The sequence below is a fragment of the Triturus cristatus genome, chromosome 2_1 (assembly GCF_964204655.1).
Source record: "Triturus cristatus chromosome 2_1, aTriCri1.1, whole genome shotgun sequence".
Classification (NCBI taxonomy): Eukaryota; Metazoa; Chordata; class Amphibia; order Caudata; family Salamandridae; genus Triturus; species Triturus cristatus.
The window spans coordinates 112,936,319-112,957,558 of record NC_140581.1 but is presented as its reverse complement, the minus strand read 5'-3'; the positions used below and the strand labels follow the sequence as shown (position 1 = coordinate 112,957,558).

The 21,240-nt window shown below is 44.2% G+C and overlaps 1 protein-coding gene across 1 annotated transcript in view; it reads right to left on the bottom strand.

Moving 5' to 3' along the window:
• SIGMAR1 (sigma non-opioid intracellular receptor 1) overlaps positions 1 to 21,240 on the bottom strand; it is a 109,167-nt gene that overhangs the window by 8,464 nt on the left and 79,463 nt on the right. The window contains exon 3 of the mRNA XM_085628405.1: positions 1,192 to 1,284. Coding sequence (XP_085484531.1) covers positions 1,192 to 1,284 — 93 coding nt within the window. The remainder of the gene's footprint in view (positions 1 to 1,191; positions 1,285 to 21,240) is intronic.

The window sequence follows — 21,240 nt, the reverse complement described above, 5'->3', positions numbered from 1 at the left end:
ACTAAAGAGGTCTAAAATATACTTCACCGCATTTAGTACAGTATGCACAAATTTTGTTGCTATTCCATGAGCTTTGGTGAAGTTGTTGAAAGTTTTGGCACTAATAGTTAAAAGCTTGGTCTCACACACACAAACAATCTGAGAACGTGTCCGGTGCAGGTAAATGGCACCGACAATTTCCCCAGTCAAATTTTAAGTGGCGGCGTTCTGTAAGAAGCTCACTAAAATCAAAAGGGTGAAGCTTTCATCTTGCCCCGTTTTTTGGTAGGATTCCAGAACATTGACGGTAGAACTCATCTTACTTTAAAGTCCCAGTCAATTAAATGAAATTTCAATTTTATTTTCCTGAAAAGACTAAGGATGCCTCGTTATGCTCATAAATTAATATTTGCTGTTAAATTTAACCAGTGCGGGGATGATGAACAGTCACTGGTTGGTCTAGAGTGGGTTCATTATGAAAGAACGGCAAAGACCTTGCTAAGAACAGAGCATTCTGGAACTGCACCATTTCCAAGAATACGGAGTAATATTTGGCACTATAACATTTTTGTTAGATTCGAATTACTTATGGTCACTATGAGTAGACATTTATAGGTGCCCGGCCATAAAGATAGAATAGCCTTAGTGGTATCTTCACTTGATCAACTGGAGGTTCCCCGCTCCAGTTTCAAGGCTTCATATCAAACAGGGTAAAGGGGAAACAGTACTGATTAACACCATCATCAATTTACTTCATCACAATCCTAGAGTCCCTGCCATCCGTACATCAAAAAGAAAAATTCTTTAATTCCATTGTTTAATACCTAAATGAAGAAGCTGGAACATATCTCCAGATACATTTACACGTCGTTCTGTTTTGGACATGTCAATTAAATGGAAAGTACAAAAACCATCCACATCTTTTTCGTTGGTTAATTTTCTCTCTGCAGACTAGGAAAACCTCCAGTGTTTGATATGTTACTTTGCTGTAAAAACCTGATAAGTCTGAACATATTTGTGAATAATTTTGCTTTTTATCCTTAAAAGATAATGAGCATAAACCCAAAATAATTATTTGTTGGGGGCTAACCACAGAAAATCATGAAGAAAATAGTTAGTAAAATGACCCTGAGAATTGAACCGTAAATTGAATGGGATGAACAGAGAAGGATTTTGCAAGTGAAGGGATATGAACTGGTGGACGATGCTCACCTGGGTAGAACACTTCACTCTTTGTTGTCCCTTCCTTCCACTGCCTGAAGGTCCCAGAGATGACTGTATCAGAGATGTCTGCCCAGTAGCGACCTGCAAGAAAGAGATCAGAATAATGCAAGAGGTATTTAGGGGCTACACAAAGGGAGGCATTAATTGATATCAAAGTACGTTACCGAGGTGGAAATTGCGCCTATATTGTTAATGGTGAGACACAAGTTCATTTAGACAGGCACTCTTTCGAATGTTCACAAAATTGGTCATATGAACCTTCACACCACAGCTTTACTAAAATGGCAAACCGCTAGAGTTGTTTTTAACAGAATTTGATAAGATCGGTAGTTGGGGAGAAAGGTTATTGGAGGTGGGAGGCTGCTGGATACAGATGGGCTTTCTAATCAAACACCTCTGGCATATTTCTCTCCAAATAACACAAAAATTACTGACATAATGGTCGTCAAGCACATGCTGCTAGCCTCTATTCAGGGATGTTTTGCTTTTTCTGCTAATTTTGTTCCAACTAGAACCCCCCCCTCCCACACATTTAGGTTCGATTTAACCAATATCACCCTCAGACTCACAGCCCGCACCTCAAAGCGCTCCACTGATTTCCCATCCACAAATGCTCATTCGTCAAGCTCCTCACCTACACACACAAAGCATTGCCCAACCTAGGTTCCCCTCATCTCAACTTCCACACCCCAGGTTTGGAAATAAGAACGTATAATACACTAGATGAATAACAACAGGTAATTAGCAAAGGGCTCAGAGAAAACCGGTACATGGGCATGGCACGTGTCCTGTGCCTGTCAGGCATAGGCAGTAAACAATGAAGGCAACAGAGCGGGCACACAATGTGGCTTAAAGTCTCTCAGTGCCCAATCAGCACTGTCGCAGGCAGCTGTACTGGGCAAAAAACACATGGGTGAAGGTCACACATTGCGCCTAGTGTCCACAGGGAGTGTGCTAAAGCTGCACCCAACAAATACTGCGAGTAGCGGTACGTGACAAAGTGTTGAGCTAGGGCAAAGTCAGACTGGCTATTGTGCAACTCCAGCAGTTTTACAGTGAGTTGCAGGCTAGAGGTCTGCTTTCAGAGCAGGATGGACTGACATGGACCCGCCGTACCTCCATTCTGGTCGCGGCTTCTCGCAGTGTGGTGTAGGTTGGAGCATTTTTTGGTAGCAATAAATGCTTAAGTCCCACCCCTTCCAGGCACTTCTCATGACCTCGCTCTCATCATAGATTATATCACAGCTGCCGCAATAGATGACATCACTGATGTGACATCACTTTTCAAATGTCATAAAGAGACAACAAGAGAGCACTTGATGCCTTTTCCATGTGCTGTACTGACAATCATGTAGTAAGACATTCTTAGAGCATGTGATAGGAAACCTTGATATAGGAGGACTTTTAAGAGACAAAGGGTCTCTTAGGGGAGATTTGATGACCCCTTACCAAACACTCAATGGTAAAATCCATATCTTAAGCATATGATGGAACTTATGAGTCATAGAAATAAATTCTATTTCTCTGAAGTAAACTATATTGGTAAAACATAGTGGTGGGTTTTTGTTTTGTGGACACTTCTTACATCTGGTTGGTGCCACTCCATGGATTTGGTAGCCACTCCTTCACATCTTGCACCACCCCGCCTCGCCCCTATGGCTCCACCCCACCAGAAGCCTCGGATGTCATAAAAAGGTCCTCTTCTGCGTATTGGGGTCATTCCTTTACTAGGAATTGTGATTCATCAGGTTACCCCTAACTTCTGATACATCTTACTGTACAAGATGGGCGCCCCTGAAATGCAATGGTGTCAATAACAGATAAAAACCATCTTTGGCCCGTGATTATATATGGCCATGTGAGTAAGGTTCTGTCCATATGGGTCAGTAGCTATGCAAGTAATTCATGAATTTGTCCAACAGATATTTTGAGGTGTAACTCCTCGATTTACTCAATTAAAGGCTGGCATTTGAGGTGGATTTATTTATTAATTTATTTGCTTTTTACTTTTAGAAACGACCACGTTTTGGAAAATGGGGTTATTTAGTCAATAACATTTCACTAAAAATTAAGAAAATGCTAAATATTTGATAAATTGCAATATATTTTGGGACAAAACTATTGTTCTTCCATAATAAATGTTATTGCAGATTGATTTTTGATTTAGGATGAGTTCTGAGCATTATTACTGCTGGTGCAATTTAAATTGCTTTATTTAAAAGTAGTCGGAAACATGGTGGTCTGCTGACCCCAGCAGGCAACCATGCCTGTGATTCAAGTGAATTGTAGTGCATAGCAATTTGGAATCTATCTCATGAAGGTTGATGAGGTTGGTCGGACTGCAACCCACTACGATTTGGAATTTTGTGAAGTAACCTACTGGTACCCAGGTAGGTCTGCAATTTTTTTTTCCATTCACTTAAAGTCCATGTGCAATTTACGACCACTTTGAGAATGGAAATTTCGTACGCCAGACCCCAAAAATCCTGAAACAAATCCGCAGTGCCACAGAAATGAAGGGGGAAGCTAATAGCAGGCTTTGGAGCTCAGCCAAACCAATATTGTATTCAAACAAATTTGAAAACCCACACATTCACATAATATTCACTACATCCTAATCTTGCCCAAAAGGAAGGTTCTAATGGGTAAACATGGCAATGCATTTAAAGAGTTCCACTGGAAAAATAGCTGGTAGATCTAGTATTAAGAACTATTTCTATTATGGAGTGTGGAGAGCTGGGTCTCCATGATGAACACTAAATGGGATGGTGCTCTTCTTTGGAATTTAAAATAGTTAATAATTTAAAAAAAAAAAAAAACAGAATTATAATACGATGTCATTACAATGATCCCAACTTGAATCACTCTCCTTTGAGATACAGTAAAACGGAGAGAACATGAAGTTAGTACTTCTACATCTTTCAATCACAGGAGTATTCAAGTCAAGTAAAATATAAAAGTAATTTCGACTTGCATTGCGTACGATTGAAAGATGATCTCTTTTTAGTAGTCACCTTACCAATCTATACAACCGGTCTTTACAATCGTTAGCACCCTGCGAGAGGCAGTCATCTTTTCAAGCATGTCTCACCTGTGCCAGCTCCCTGGCATAGCCTGCCCAGGTATCAACCCGGTTGTCTATGGGTCACTCGAACAGAAGATGGAACAACTTCCATGACCACATAATCATTTAAGAGTCATAATCTCTCTCTCTCTTTTTTTTTTTTAAAGTTTACTCAAGTAAAAGATACAGACTTTCCCGACAATGGGGTGTAGACATCAGGGAGGTGAACTCCCCCCTTCTGGGTTGGTGAGCTGTTGGTTCAGTAAAAGACAAAAGTGGGATTCTCAAAGATTTGACATACGGTTCTTAATTTTAAGTAAAACCTAATGGGTTGTTTAGGCATAGTATCAAGTAAACATTCTGTTAATTACGTCACCATACGCTACATACTTTTACCATTCATTCGGGAATCACTCCTATGAATGAACTGTTTCATGCTCACACACCAGTCCATGTCTTTCTTTAACGCGAGTAAAGTCAGGCAAATTTTACACCACCGTCCCTAGCTACAGGTTTCTGTAACACCATCTATCCTAGTGGGTAGGGGAAAATGTTATATTTAGATAGACCTTTTTACATACAGGCAGGTTAACTGTATCTAAACATTCAAAAGTGTAAGCAATTAACCATAAAATGCCAACCAAAAATTAAAAAAGACTGTATATTCCCATATTTCACATCTCAAGCATGTTTGGGAATCATCAATCCCGTAAAATGTAAACGTCATTTTTGATAATATTATACTCTACGCAATATTTCAGTCGTATCAGCCTGAAAGGGATTGAATGTCAACCTCATACAGGAGCACAAACAACTCGGTGGTCCATTTTTCTCCTGCCCCCTTCATTATGTTGGGTAGATCGGTAGTTATAGTTAAGCATGGCATGGAAACTGCACTCCTCCGGATTTCATCCATTGGAACCCTAGCCGCGTGTGGTGTGGCCTTGTTCCTCCACTCTGTCAATGTTAGAACTCTCCAGGGCATGTTGGATTCTTGTTAGTAGCTGTTAATCGGGTCTGTTTAGACAACAAGCTCATCTGATAGAGCGGCCTCTGTTCACATTCACTCGCATGTAGCTGATGGACTCTGCACCAATGATCAATATTGCAGCTTGGGTCAGTGGGTTTGAAGTCAGCTCTGTGCTCAGCGGATGCCCGTGGGGTGCAAAGTAACATTACAGCACTCCCAGAAACAGTAGCAGATAAAGAACTCTGGTTTTTGTTCATGGCCGGGCAGAGTTGAATACTCGAGATACAGTTCAAAGAAATCAGGAATGGTGATTGCAGAAAAGTTTAATCCATGAACCGCTTGTAACTGGTTGAGTGCAACGGTCGGTGAATAATCTGAAGAGACTGCCACTTCAGCTTCGAAGAAGATGAGACGTTAGAGCAGTGCACGTGTCCAAGTTGTTGATAGCCCGATACCAATAATACGATCTCAACTCCTTTCCTACTTCAATACAAAATGGACCCATGCACAAGTTCTGTTTGACTACATATAATTTCACATTTGTAGTCGCCTTTGTGCCCAGACACTGGATGAGCTCTCTTCGTCTCCCCGGACTCACTTCAAACAGGAGAAACTCCTGTTTGGAAATGTAGTTTAACAGGGTTTTAATTAGTATCCATCTTACAACATCGTTCCAACTGCAGCTTCCCAAGGAGAAGGTCTGGAAACAGGAGGCATTCTATTACCATCCAGTCGAATCTCGTTCCATAATGCCGCTTCTCAAACAAGGACCTCCTTTTCACTTGCGGACTCCTAGCTCTTCCACCCACACCCCGGTCACTGTGAGAAGGATTGTTCCCTCTAATCCAGAGGCGTAGTATTATTCTTAATGGTGGTATCTTGCCTGAACAGAGATCGGCCATGGAGGGTTGGTGAGACAAACATGGCTTCCTAGGAAGGCATTCATGGCAACAGATTATCCAATTACAGCCCCACCCAGAATATCTCACACTCTGAAGTTAGATCTAAACCGGATAGTTTCAACACCATTCCTAAACCTAACCTAACTTGCAGGCATTTAGAATCAATTTCAATTCCAACGTATTTTCTCTGAAGTATTTGTCCAAACAATCTCCAAGCTCTTCGTCTAGATCAAGTTTGAAAGATTAAAGGAAGGACAGACATCACTGCGGCAAAGCACTGCTACAGATTAGCTAGAGGGCATGAGGAATCACTGAGTTTCTCGCACTGCGGTAATGGACATCAGCGGTAAGTGGGCACTTGGAAAATAGGTGCCCCTCTTGCTGAATATTAAGACTTACATGTTTTCGAGATACATGTTTTTAATAGGAGTATTGTTACATTTACTTTCAAGGTCATTCTTGTCATTAAGATTTGCACGATTAGTAACTCACTGGTTTCTCGTATTAATTTGCCTAAATGTAAATAAGTTTGAGTAAAGGTTTACAGTGATTTATGTGCTTTTTTGTGTGTTTTTTTGTGTTTAGATTTCTATGAAAATGTTACCCTTATGAAAGGAACCAACTTCCTGAAAAGCACTGATAAGTTGAGTTGTTTGAAGAAGGTTTGTGTTATCAAGTGCAACAATAAATAATGATATCTATTTAAAAAAGCGACAAACCCATTCATGGACTTTTTAATTTATTAATTTTTTTACCCGAGTGCACCAGGACACAGCATAGCTACCTATGACCATTATCTGTGTAATAAACAGTACAGTGGTTACTGACAGACCTTACAGCTCAGTGAAACTGTGAAAGACTGTCCAGTGAATATGAGTGACTGGATGGTAGCTACATTGTTGAGGCATTTGTAAGCAAATCAAAAACCCACTTCTTATGAAGATGATGTCTTACCATCGTCCTTCGAAGCTCTCTGGAGATGCTCTCTTACCCCCATCTACGATTGTCAACGCCTCCTCACTCAAGGCATCTTCCTTGAAGCTCTCAAGACAGTCCAAAACCCCCCTCTCTGAAAGAAACCTACAATAGAACCTATTGACTTTGCCAACTAACAACTCATCCCTCACCAACCATTAATCAGCAGAATCAGTGAAAAAGCAATTAACTCCAAGACCACATCAAGGCTAACCAACTCCCACATGACTGCCAATCTGGCTTCAGGTCAGACTGCGGCAAACAGACCGCCACCTTACACAGCATACCCTTTTGACTACAGATGAATAGGGCCACTGCCTCCGGATACTGCTGTCTTCGACACAAGTGACAGACCATCCAACTCTCATATGCACCCTGGAGTTGCGAATGAGATTGACCAGCAATGTTCTTTACTAGTTCTCTTCACTTTTCCAACCAACACCGGTTTGAACACATGGGCACCTCTAGGTCACAAAGATCCTTATCACACGCGGAGGCCCCCAGGGCTCCACGCTGTCCCCTGTCATCTTCAACCTATACATGGAGGCGCTTGGTGCTGTACTCGTGATGCCAGTGACAAGATTCTCCAATATGCTAATCATACACAACTACGTTTGAAAGTCACCTCTGCTTCAGACATCCAATGCCTCAAACCCTGCCTGCACATCATTCAGACCTGGAAGTCCAGTGCCAACCTGAAGCTCAACCCTCCAAGGCAGAGTTCATGCTATTTGTCAGAAACAATAAACAAGGGATTGTACAAACCTAGATTAACAAAATACACCTTCACAGCTTCAAACTCAAAGCCAAGTCACATGGATTCACCCTGGACACCAACCTCACTCTCAAGGAACACATTGCCAAGACGACAAAGATGGATAAAATCGATCTCAAGGGTAGGCTCTTGAAAGCTGGCATAACCTCAGAGCTTGTCTATCAATGTTGGAATGGCAGGTTTATGTGGACAAATACTAGATCAACAGTACCAATAAAGGCTCTTTTACAGGGCATTTTGTATGACTGTAGAGCAGGCCTGGTTTAAAGGGTGGGCTAGGCCTAAGGAAACTGCTTGTGCACTCAAGGCCTTCAAAACTGGACCACCAGTGTTTTTTCCATATTGTTTGGCAGGGGTGAGTAGACCTGTGTGCTGTGCCTATTTTTTAATTTATTTTACTGTTTAACATCTTTGAAGGGTACAGGTCTGAAGTCAGAAGGGATGGAGCTGCTATCATTCACAAATGATTCACTGTCGTAAAGAAGAGCTTGCAGGATTCCCCCTTTTCGGTCGCAAAAGTAAGATTCGCCGAATCAGGCTGTTAGAGACTGTAAAAAAAGACTTTACTGTATGTACAAATCACAAATTGCGATTTTGTAACATGTTACTGAATCACAATTTGGATTTGTGACCGTAGTCCGAATCAGTATTTGGAAAGAGCATGCTAAGGGAGTCCTTTCCAAATAGTTGGTATGCATTGATGTTTTGCGATCAAATTGTGGTTGCAAAACACTAATCTTTTACCATCTCCGAAAAGGGTGTGGTAATCCATTCTCAAACGAGACAGGGTCCCAAAGGGACCCCTTTCCCTTTAGGAATGTTGATAAAATATATTTAAGAGTATGCAGTGGTCCCAGGTACCACTGCCTATTAATCAAAAATGTTACGTATTCTTTTACTATTTTTAAAAAATGCATCCCATTTACCTGTTAAGAAAACAGGTTGCTTTTAGATTCGCTTCAAAGTGTTCTGGTGACATCAAACAGCCGAGTAATTTGCAAATGTCACTAGAACATTAAGATGGCAATACAGGATCACATTATATGTGGAACTGTTATGCATTTTTTATTTTACATGCTTATTTTTATGTAATTAGCTTGTGCTCACTGCATCACCAATGCGGCAAGAACAAGGTAAGTGCTTTTCTTATTTTATTTTACCTCGTCATCATCTGTCAACCCCCACCCCTCCCCCCTTACCTGCACGGGCCGCTCCTGTGCAGTGCATCTGCAACATTAAGTTCTGACAAGCATAGCAGGGTTCCAATGTACCTTGTTGGCTGGAGGTTAGTTACGGCGTTAAAATGTCAAACGTGGTCCGATGTCCGCATCTATAATATCGCATTTCTGAAAATGTTTTTGGGCCGTTGCCCATTCATCTGCGCAGTAGTGCAGCAAAGACGCCGGGGGCCCTGGGGCAAGCAAGGACAATGCGCCCCTTAGACTGCTGTTGAGGTAATAAAATACAGCAATTATCAGGGTTCAATAGGCTCTTCTGGGCTCTAGGTCCCGGTACCACTGCACCTGCTGCACCAATGACAGCCACGCTCCTGCACCCATCCCTGTTGATGACCCTTCTGGAGCATGAGTCCTGGAGCATGGCCTACTGTAAAGTGTGGGAAAGTGCTCTCTTTCATGTTAATACACGAGCCAATCATGCATGGATGTCATTTAGGGGTCACTGCTGCGACCCCTGGCATGCCCCTTGTGGTCCGTGGCACTGCCTTTGAGACCCCTGGCGTCAGCGGGGGCAGAATCAGTGGCAGGAACAAAAGCAGCTCGTCCTGAGGGGCGTCGGTGGGGGCTTCACTCACCTTGATTTTTGTCATTGTTTTTTTATACTAATATTGAATAATATTTACTATTAGCCCAATATAAAGAATGGAGGACAAATAGCTGGAATAGGACTTACCCTGGCAGCTGAGGTTATTAAAAAAAAAAAAAAAAAAAAGGCTTTTAAATGTATGCATGTTGTGCGGGCGCTTGCAGTTTTGTGTATGTGTGTGCATGTGTAGGCAGAGTGTGTATGTGTGAGTGTGTGAATGGATGTGTATGTATAAGCATGTCTATGTGTGAGTGAAAGTGAAGGTCAAGGGGCATGTGAAGTCACTTCCGCTACCCCTGGTTTTTTGGCGAGTGTACGTCCATCCAATCAATCCTGCGGCACTATCCTGTAACAGTCCACACAGTCATTGCAGAGGAAATTGTAGATTCGCGTCCATCGAGGACTATCTTTCCAAGCCCCTGCAACAGTAACCTCCTTTCCTTCATTTTACTCTTTTTCCCACATTTTTAAGGCATCACACTTGTAGCTCGGTTGGATTCATCTGTTGCTGCTTCTCTCGAAGGACCTTTGAGCGAATTCATTTCCATGCATGAATATACACTCAACCAAGTTTGAATCTAAATATACTTTATTTAAATATTTATAAACCTCTTCTGCTTTAACCCTTTCGCTGCGGCGGGAATTCCGCCGCAGCACTGGGGGGTGCGGGGGGGGGGGGGGGCAGCGCGGTGGCGCTGTGCTCATGACGGAGCCACTCCGTCATGAGCCACGGTTGAGCTGTGCTCATGACGGAGCGGTTCCGTCATGACTCCGCCCAGTTGCGTTGTCCCCCCGCACAGGCGGGGAAACAGCGCCGCGTGGGCGGCGTGGCCGCCAACGGTCGTGGCATGACGGAACCGCTCCGTCATGAGCACACGGCAACCGTGGCTCATGACGGAGCGGTTCCGTCATGAGCGGGGAAGGGGTTAAATAATTGGCATGTGAAATCTAAATGTGCACGATTGACCTCTTCATTGTTGATCTGCAACTGAATCGCTAACATGTAAGAGAAGATATCGAACTATTGTGTTGATATCACGTGCATCACAGGAGCAAAACAGCGGTAAATCAAAAAGGAAGCTTGCAAAGACATTCTATAAAGATGAAAAGCCACAATAGAAATATGGCAGAGCACATAATGAGTAACAGCTCTAAACAAATACTAACTAATCTAGTATGGTCCCTTTAAGCTTAAACCCCAAACTGAAATGGGTTTGTATGAACACCTGTATTTTCAAAATGGCCGCTCAAAGATGCAACAAAACAGGGTAAGAGGCTATCTGCCACAGCTTACCACTGTGTGAGGGGGAAAGAGGGTCCTGCGTACAGCACCTCAGGTATTCTGCTGTAGAATCAGAACACCACCTGCATTGCACTGAAGCATGGCCTAAAAGAACAGTATTCTGTAGGCTGCTGAACGCGACAGACTTTCCGTGCTAATCTTCCGCACCCCTGTCCCCTCCCATACGCAGCGCCTCATTTTCATGCTCTGAGGGCCACAGCATGGATGGAGCCCAATGGGCCGGAGTCCAGGAGGCCATTACTGCATCTCACAGGAGCACTTTGAGATTAAACTCATCACCGCGAGGTCCTAAAAGGGCGGCTTGACTCCGGTGCCAAGATCACTGGAACAGATGAACTCAGACTAGATTTATTCAGCCGGGAGAGGACAGGAGATGCTTAAAGGACCTTAGATCAATTACTGGAGAAGGTTGAGATTGGAGTTAATAGAATGACTGCGGAAACAGGTACATTTTGTCTCAGATGCCACACTGGCATCCATCCACAAACATTCAGAAAATGGCGCTTCAGACCTTGTAACTGAGGAACCTGGTTTGAGTCCTGGCCGGAGTTCAACATCCTGGGCGCATCGCTTACTCTCCATGCCTTAGGAAATTAAAAAAAAAATAACATTGACAAAGCCGATAGGTGTTGCCTCTGAGAGACATACTGGCATTGTTCGTGTTTTTATATAGACGTTGCGCGACATCACAGCCTGCTGTGCAACAATGCACAAAGTAAAAACAAAGAGCAAAGCGCTGACCGCGTCATAGTGCTTTTTTGTTTATTTTACATGTTATACAGCAGCCAAAGTTGCTGTACAACATCTTTAAAAAACATTAACAAAACCAAACAGCTCCGTGCGAGCTATTTGGGATGTGTTAATGTGTTTTTTTAAAGATGTTGCACAGCAGCGCGGGCTACTATGAAACATGGCTTTAAGTATATAAAAACATAGCGCTATGAAACGGCCAATTGACTGCGCCATAGCTCTTTGTTTACTTTGTTGTTGCACAGCAGGCTGGGATGCTGTGCAGCATCTTAAATAAATAAAAACATTAACAACACCAATACGTCTCTCAAAGGCGAAATCTTGTCAATAGTGGTGCTGCTGTACATGCCCATGGGCTAGGGTCGCACTGTATAATACTGCAAACTAAAACAAAAAAAAGATTGTAATAGGTTCCTTAACTCCGCCTACATGACATATAGGATTTTATACTTAAATTTTTAGTTTCTCACGGTTTCCATTGGCGGGGCGGAGAGTACTACTCCTGAGTGGGAAAAGAGGCGCGTTTTTACTACCCGTTGGAACACTGCGATGGTGGGTGACAAATCCCACTGATCTGGAAGAAAGTTCCACTACACAAGGAATTGGCACATGGCTGAACAAAGCAAAACCAAAGGGAATGATGGGCGGAGTGTTGAACATTGCAAGCACTCACCCCCAGTCAACTGATCTGGGTTTAATCCATCATCATTCTTTAGCTCACTCCGCCACCCCAGTTCAGACATGGCCATATGCAAATCAGTCTGACCCTGTGCCTCATGGGAACAGTCCAGCCCGAACTGCCAAGCCATGCCTTTCCTGGACCGGAAACAAGCATCCTGGGACCAGGCATACAGACACATGGCTGCTCATAACAATGTTTTTATTTTATTTCCTTATGCATTTTCTGGCAAGTATCTGCACTCGCTTCTAGTGTTGTGGGACTGACTTGCAACCATCAATTTTTTGCAAAGGTAGGATGGGGCAAGGGACACCTAGCCTCTGAAGCGCCACACAAACCATCTTCTATCGGGTAAGACTGCATGCGGTCACCTTAATTCATCATATTCTTCTCTTGTTAAAACATTAAATTATTACCATTCAACCAGCACACAATCCGCCATTAGTATAGTCATTTACCGTCTATCGCGGCCCAATGACTTTCAACGTGGATCTACAGTTACCTTCAAAGAGAATTGAAGTGCGCTCCAGCCTGTAATATCGAGTTATGGATAATACAGCCTGGTCTTACGCCGAGTTAGGCGGCTAGGTCTTACTTAATGAGCTATGAGTACCATGAGTTTAAGAGGCAATATCAAGGGAGTTTGGAACTTGCCAGTTAATCTTCTTGGCCGGTGTTTCCCAAACTGTGGGTCGTGAGCCGATTTTTGGTGGGTTGCAAAGTCCAAGCAATAAGGATGCCTTTAAATTCAGCATTTATCTTGTCACATTTGATGTGCTTTAAAGTCAGAGGCCAAACGTCAGGCTATGTCGAGTCTGACAAATTGCTGCTTATTTTTTAATATGGGGATTGGTGTTTACAAACTCCTCTCACTTTGCAGTCAGAGAAAGAAAAGTAAGTGAACTATGTGACAATCTTGCTGGGGTACAGGGAAAGTGAAAAGAAAACCAGTAGGATGTTATTTTTTTTTAACACACAACACAATGGAAAGATCATTAAACGACCTGCACACATTCAGCAGTAACAAAAGTAAAAACAAGCATTTACAATGCAATGGTCTCGGCATTGTTAAAGTTACAGCTATTGGCATTGCTCATGACATTATTTTTGTTTATTTTTTTTTTTAAACATTTAACCCCTTCGCTGCTGCGGACATTCTGCTGCAGCGCTGGGGGGGGGCAGGGGGGCAGCGCGGTGGGCCTGTGCTCATGACGGAGCCGCTCCGTCATGTGCCACAGTTGAGCTGTGCTCATGACGGAACGGTTCCGTCATGACTCCGCCCATATGAGTTGTCCCCCCGCACAGGCGGGGTAACAGCGCAGCGCAGCCGGAGCGGCCGCCAACGGGCATGTCATGACGGAACCGTTCCGTCATGAGCACAGCTCAATCGTGGCTCATGACGGAACGGTTCCGTCATGAGCGGGGAAGGGGTTAAAGAAACGGCATTGTTATTTACAATGTCAATAGCTTAATCACTCTCAAATGCGAGACCTATTGCATTTGCACCCACACAGAGCCACACACAAAGCCACCCACACACACAGAGCCACACACAAAGCCACCCACACACACACAGCCACCCAGAGCAACCCACACACACGCAGTAGCCCATTGACCTATTTACATTATGTGGTTTTCCGCATTTCTAAAGACATACCAGCCTGCCCTTCATTCTAATTATTTCTCAACAATGGCGCACCTGGAGAAGAAAGGATGCAGCCTCTCTATGGTATTGCTTCCCAGGATTCCTCCGGGCACCTGCTGACGTGTACAGATTCAGGGCTTGTGGATTGGATAGAGGAGATTTGGTTGCTGTGGCGCGGAGAGGGTGATAACTGCTGTGTGGGCTCTTTCGCATGTGAATCCTTTTATTTGCTTCTGTCGGCACACGGATAGAGCGTGAGGGGCGCCCCCGCTCCTGTCAAACATACCTCAGAACGGCCATGTCCCCCCACCAGAGACGCGCATTATTCTAAAATAAATACAAATGAAGCCCCCGCCGCTCCACTCGCCCCTGATAAGCACCTCGAGGAGGAGAGAGGGGATGCGGCGCTGGTCCCCGGGGCTCCGGTGCTGCACAGAGTCGCACATGCATGCGTGTGTTTTCACCACCCCAGAGGCTTCAGGCTGCATGCAAACAAACACAAGAACCGCGAAGCCCGTCCAGAGGAGCGGCGGCTCTTTACTGCTGGAGGAAACGCCAGGCTGGGGCTGCCGCCGCCCGGGGGAATCCCCCATCAGCAGCCAGAGAAGTACCCAGTTTTGACGGTTCCTCGTTTCGTAATTCCGCGCCGTAACATGAAAATGATCTTGTGAAAGTTCACACGTGCAGAAGTATTAGTTACGGATTCGTTTGATTAAATGCTAGTCTCAAGTGTTCTGATCCGCAGCTGAAGGCGGCCCATTAGCATAACACTGATGTTTAATTTTCATACGCATAATTAGCCATATATTTAACGCTAATAGCAACACGCAGCCTCGCCGGCGTTAAACAGCCTGCGATGTGATGTGGCCTGGGCTGCACCCTCTCGGCTACACCTAGGGTGCCTGGGGTGGCAGCTCAGACCTGCGGCCTGGCGAGGGGATGCCGGCGCAGAGAGACGCGCAGAGGCCGCGGCAGAAAGCCCTCTCTGGGAGGCCATCGCCCCCTCCTCGTCCAGCTGAGGGGTGTCACAGGCTGCTCCACCTTTCCAGGCTATCCCCTTACAATCCGTGGAGCTGTTTCCTGATGTGGCTGACAAGGGCTGGGCACCTTAAACCGGCCGGCGGTAGGGCAACACTCACCTGTTCGCTGCACTGAGGCGTGTCGGTGATCACAGAAAGCGCCCCCCCCCCCTGTTTGTACCATCAGAGGTGCTAGTGTGCTGCAGGACAGGGTTTACCCGGCAACGTGCAAGGGTGTTAAATGTAAACTGCCAATTCAGTGACACTGGGCAGGAAGAGCGCTAGTGAGGTCTCTCCCTAAAGGTCACGCCTGTGTTTATTACGATCACACAATGGAACACAAATACGCGCGCACTTTCATATGCAGCTTAATTAAATGTGTCCCGGAACAAAGCTGATGTTTTCAGGCCACCCCAAGCCCCAAACCACGCGTACATGTATAAAGAGCGGCCGGGGAAACTCAGACCATGTCACGGCTAGAAGACTATTCACATGCAGTGTTAGGAGCCGCAATGGTATTTGGCTTCAAGACCCGCAATGGTATTTGGCTTCAAGCCTTCAGACCGCAAACGACATCAATTTCGTGCGACCAGCAACTTACTTTCAGATGGGCGACACAGTGGGGCTCAGCAGCTGAAAGCAGCGGCGTTTTCGGATTCGGGGGCGTGTTTTCTTTCTCTCCTCTTGCCATTAGCTGGAATGTTTACATTCCAGAGGAGAGAAAGAATCGAAAAAACACGCCCCCGAATCCGAAAAGGACGGGGCTTGTTTGGAGAGACAAACCTCTTCTCCAATGGCTGACCAGTATTTCAGAGGCCAGCCAATGGAGAAGAGGAGAGAAGAGAGGCGGGTTCAAGCCCCTCTTCTCCAAGTCATTAAATCTCGCGAGCGAGACTGCACAAGCGCAGCCTTTGCTAGCCGAGACCTAATAAGCATTTGTAATGCAATTGGTCTCACCTTTGGGACCTTATATGTACTTAGCTGTGCAGCACATTAGCCTGGATGCTGAACCATCTACTTTTCATTAACATGGAAGGAAGGTAAGCACCAAACTGCGTGACACGCCAGGTATGGGAACACATGGAGAGAAATATTGCCTTTCAGCGGGAAATGGTATAGTCCAAAGCTCTGTTTTTAATATACAATCAGGGCTTTTGTTGGTCATATCACTGAAAATACAAGATTTGAAAAAAATATTATTGTCTACGGGTGCTTGTGGAAGACAATTTCTTTGGTCTGATATCTAGAGAATGCTAAAGTGATTCAGGTATTTTATTGACCTCTGCTGGTCGTTTTCTATCAAGAAAGTTAAATAGAGGCAGTTGAACAGAAAAAAAAAGTCCTAGGGCTGATCTCCAGAGCCCACAAAGTACATACACATAAGTATATACTAAAGTATATATATTAAAGTATATATACTAAAGGATATACGAGAGGTCTCGAATGCTCTACCTAATGAAGCATTTATTATTTAATTTTGAAGTGTGATGGAAACAAGGATTTTAATAGGATCAAAACAAATCAAGACTCTTTACTGGATGATTCACGAATGGAAATACATGCAAAGAGTAATCTCTATATCTCTGTCTGGTTGTCTGGTATTGTCATACTTACATGTGGACCAAGCTGCCTACATATTAGGAGTTGTGATTAGGGGGTTGTGTGGCCTCTCCGAGTGCAAAATAACATAGCGGGACTGCTGTTGTGGGCACTGCGATAGTACCCATCAGTGCTATTTTGAATGTATGGGAGTGATCTGTCCAATGTGTCTCATTAGAAGGTCGTGTCCTTAATTATTAACAAACAACGCACTTATGAGCTAAAGAAATCTTGGCTATTTCATAGGGTACAACATTTTCTTTCATGACTGAAAGTTAATCCTAGCAGGAAACAGGAAATCAAGGACATTTTCTATAAATGTTCAAAAAATAATGCACTGGCAATGATTAGATGTCAATATCACTGCACTAGTATTAATCAAATGCTCAATTTAAATAGGATGGAATATTTCTTCGAAGAATCCAGGGCACTAGTACTGAAAATTTGAGGCTGAACTTTGCTGGGCCGTGTCCTTTCCAATACTCACCTTTTCAAGTTCGAACACTCTATCGGACACATGCAGTGTAAACAGTAGAGATTGTTTTCAATTTTTAATACAAAAATAGGAGTTTTGGTTTTGAATAGGTCATATTATATAAATGACGATGACCTTTAGAAAGAGAGAAATTCAACCTCAATTAAAGTCTGCTACGCAACCCAGTATATGATGGCATTACAGCTAACACAATCCAAAAATCTACAGTGCTCAAGAATAAGTTGGGGTAGGGTCTTAATTTGATAAAAGCTTGAAAAAGCTATTAAAATATATTTTGTGCACTATTTGTGCAGTATGCTACAAAATTACATGCATTGGCATATGTAACCTTTTTCCCCTTTTCCTCAATTAGGAAACCTTTTTGAAACTTGAGGGTTCTTGGTCAAAATTTCCACCCCATTTGCACACTTACACCGACGTTCGTTTGGAGCAAATCACGGAGTGGAGGTCTAGATTCATAAACATCTTCACATCCTGGCTTGGGGATTTGGGGTCTGATTTATGCACACATCATTTGAACCTAGGGTTAACTTGTGCGCAATAGTGAGCACTTTTATGGGGTACGTCTTTCTTAGGTCTATAAGAAAGTGCTCACTATTGCACACAAGGCTCTCCCACGCGGGACACCAGACACCGCGTACTCAACATACTTTCAAAGTTCACACTAGATTTTGACCTGTCAAGCAATAGTTCTTGTTAACTGCAAGGCACTCCTTATAGAAGATATTGAATGATTTAGTATTTTATCAAGTTACAAAACAAAAAGTGAAAAACCATAGTTGATGTGCTGTGGGTTAGTAAAGTCTTACGTAAACGTGAGAATCCAAATAGGATACAAGGAAGTGCATTTCCCTCAGTGTATGCAAGACAGGATTATGAAATCCATCAGAAACTATCCAAAGAAAGCATACATTTGTAGAAATGCAAGTACCCTTCCATTCCTGCAGTAGCGCGCAGTAAAACGGACCACGTAAATTCTTCTGAGCTCCACAAAACATTGCCATAAATAGCCACTGATTGCAACGTTATGTGGCTCTGCAAGTATAGACACATAAAACATGTTGTGATGTCACAGATGTGCTTGTTTCATACCATACTGCAAAACACTATATACACACATACAACCCACCCTCTAAACTTGAGAATCCCATCTTAGAAGATCTCTCAATACGAACTCCCTCATTGACTTATTGGGGGGAATTAGACTGCCAGATCACAGAGGAGGAGATTCAACATGCCATTTGAGCAATGGCCTTAGAGGAAACCCCTGGACTCAGTCTCCCAATGGAATGTTTTCAAGCGCATCTCTTCATGACTAATCCCACATTTGAAGGCGTGTTTGAGGAAGCTTGCGAGAACCTCATCCTGCCATATGACAAGCAAGGGGGCAACAATATCAGTTATAAGAAAACCTAATGAACCTCTTGATGACCGCCCATAATCGCACCCAATATCATCAATTACCAAGGAGTCAAACATTCTGGCCAAAACATTAGCAACCAGACTAGCCAAAATAGTGCACTTGTTAGTCCATGATGATCAAAAAGAATTTATGCCAAACGGGACCACACAAAACTGCTTACAGCTCCTTCATGTCATATTGTCTTGAGGTATCCGACTCTCACTGTCCCCTGCAGCTACATCCTTCCAGAAGAAAATGGGAGAGCTGCCGGAATATTGATCTTATTTACAGGCATTTTTTACGCAATCCATCAGTGAAGTCCTCTAGGCGCATGACTCAGTAAAAAGAATGAATATGTTACTTACCAGTATGCATCTGTTCTTGGCATGTAGGGCTGCTGACATTCATATCTGTGCATAGATCGCCGCCTAGTGTTGGGTCCGGATGTTTGCACGTTGTTGTCCTGGAAGAGTCTTCGAAGTATCCTGAGATAGGTGACTCCTCCCCTGGACCACAGTGCGCATGGGCATCCTCTCCATCCTCAGATTGTTTTTCGCCATTGTGGCAGTGATGGAGTAGATACAGAAAGTGATGACCATGCTATACAGTAATTCTGAGAGCTGCAGCTGCCACAGGCGCCGGGGAGGAGGGTGGGCGATATGAATGTCAGCAGCCCTACATGCCAAGAACAGATGCATACTGGTAAGTAGCATATTCAGTTCGAGGCATGTGGGCTGCTGAATTCATATCTGTGCATAGAATACATAGCAGTACCTCCTATTAGCGGCGGCCACCAGTGCCAGCTGCAGCGGTCTGAAAAAGAGTTTTGAGAACAGCCTGTCCTACAGCTGCCTGCTGTTTTGAGTGTACATCTACACAATAGTGTTTGGTAAATGTATGTATAGTGGACCATGTGGCTGCTCTACATATATCCTGTAAAGGAATGTTTCCCAGGAAAGCCATGGACGCCCCTAACTTACGTGTTGAGTGGGCTTGTGGGGGAATCGTTAATGTGCGTTTAGCCTTTTGATAGCAAATTTGAATACATTTAACGATCCATCTGGCTATACCTGCTTTGGAGATGGCGTTGCCTTTGTGTTGTGGAGAAAAGGCAACGAAAAGTTGTTTTGTGTGCCTAAAGTCTTTAGTTCTGTCTATATAGTACATGAGGGCTCTTTTGACATCTAGTGTGTGGAGCATTCTTTCAGCGACATTTTGTGGGTTCTGAAAGAAAACGGGCAGTTCAATAGTTTGATTCGTGTGGAACTGCGATATTACTTTAGGCATGAATTTGGGGTTCGTAAGTAGTACGACCCTGTTGGTATGAACTTGTATGAATGGCTCTTGAATGGTTAGTGCCTGGAGTTCACTAACTCTTCTTAACGAAGTGATTGCCACTAGGAAAGCTACTTTCCAGGTGAGGAATTGAATCTCACATGAGTGGAGAGGTTCGAAGGGTGGACCCATCAGTCGGGTGAGGACCAAGTTGAGGTTCCACACCGGTGCTGGTGGGTGTCTTGGGGGAATGGCTCGTTTAAGTCCCTCCAAGAAAGCTTTGATGGCAGGCACTCGGAATAAAGAGAGGTGCTGCCTGTTCTGGAGATAGGCTGCTATTGCAGTCAAATGGATACGTATTGAGGTGTATGCCAGATTGCATCGGTATAGGTGTAAGAGGTAACAGATTATGTTTTGAGTGGATGCGTCTAGCGGGTTAATGTCATTGTTGTTGCAATAAATGACAAACCTCTTCCATTTAGCTGCATAGCAGGCTCTGGTAGTGGGTCTCCTGGCCTCCTTAATGATCTCCATACAGTCAGGTGGCAGGTTTAGGTAGCCAAACTCTAAGACTTCAGGAGCCAGATTGCCAGGTTCAGCTGTTGCGGATCTGGGTGCTGAATTTCGCCATGGTTCTGCGTTAAGAGTGCAGGTTTGATCCGCAGCCTTTGATGCGGCACCACGGAAAGTTCTAGAAAGGTGGTGTACCATGGCTGGCGCGCCCATGTGGGAGCAACTAGGATGAGTGTCAGTGAGTGCTGTCGCAGTTTGCGTGCCACCAGCGGTATTAACGGTGCTGGGGGAAAAGCGTACGCAAATCTGCCGGACCAGTTCATCCATATCGCATTGCCCTGCGACTGTGGGAACCTGGCGGCAAAGCTTTGGCATTTTGCGTTTTCGTTTGTGGCGAATAGGTCTATCTCTGGATGACCCCACTGTTGGAAGTACGGTTGGAGTACTGACGGATGTAGCTCCCACTCGTGCATCTGGTGGCTGTGTCTGCTGAGCAGATCCGCCATCTGGTTGTCCTTGCCGGGGAGGTGTTCCGCCATGAGGAATATGTTCCTCTGAATGGCCCACTTCCACATGCTCTGAGCCAGATGAGACAACTGTGGAGAGTGTGTTTCTCCCTGCTTCTGTATGTAGTACATGGCAGTCATGTTGTCCGTCCGGATCAACACGACTTTGTTGCACAAGTGTACTTTGAATGCCTTCATTGCCAGGAAGATTGCCATCAGTTACAGAAGGTTGATGTGCATCTTCGTTGTATTGTCCATAGTCCCTGCACTGTGTAATTGAGTACATGAGCTCCCCATCCCTGGAGAGACGCGTCCGCCGTCAGTATTATTTGTGGAACAG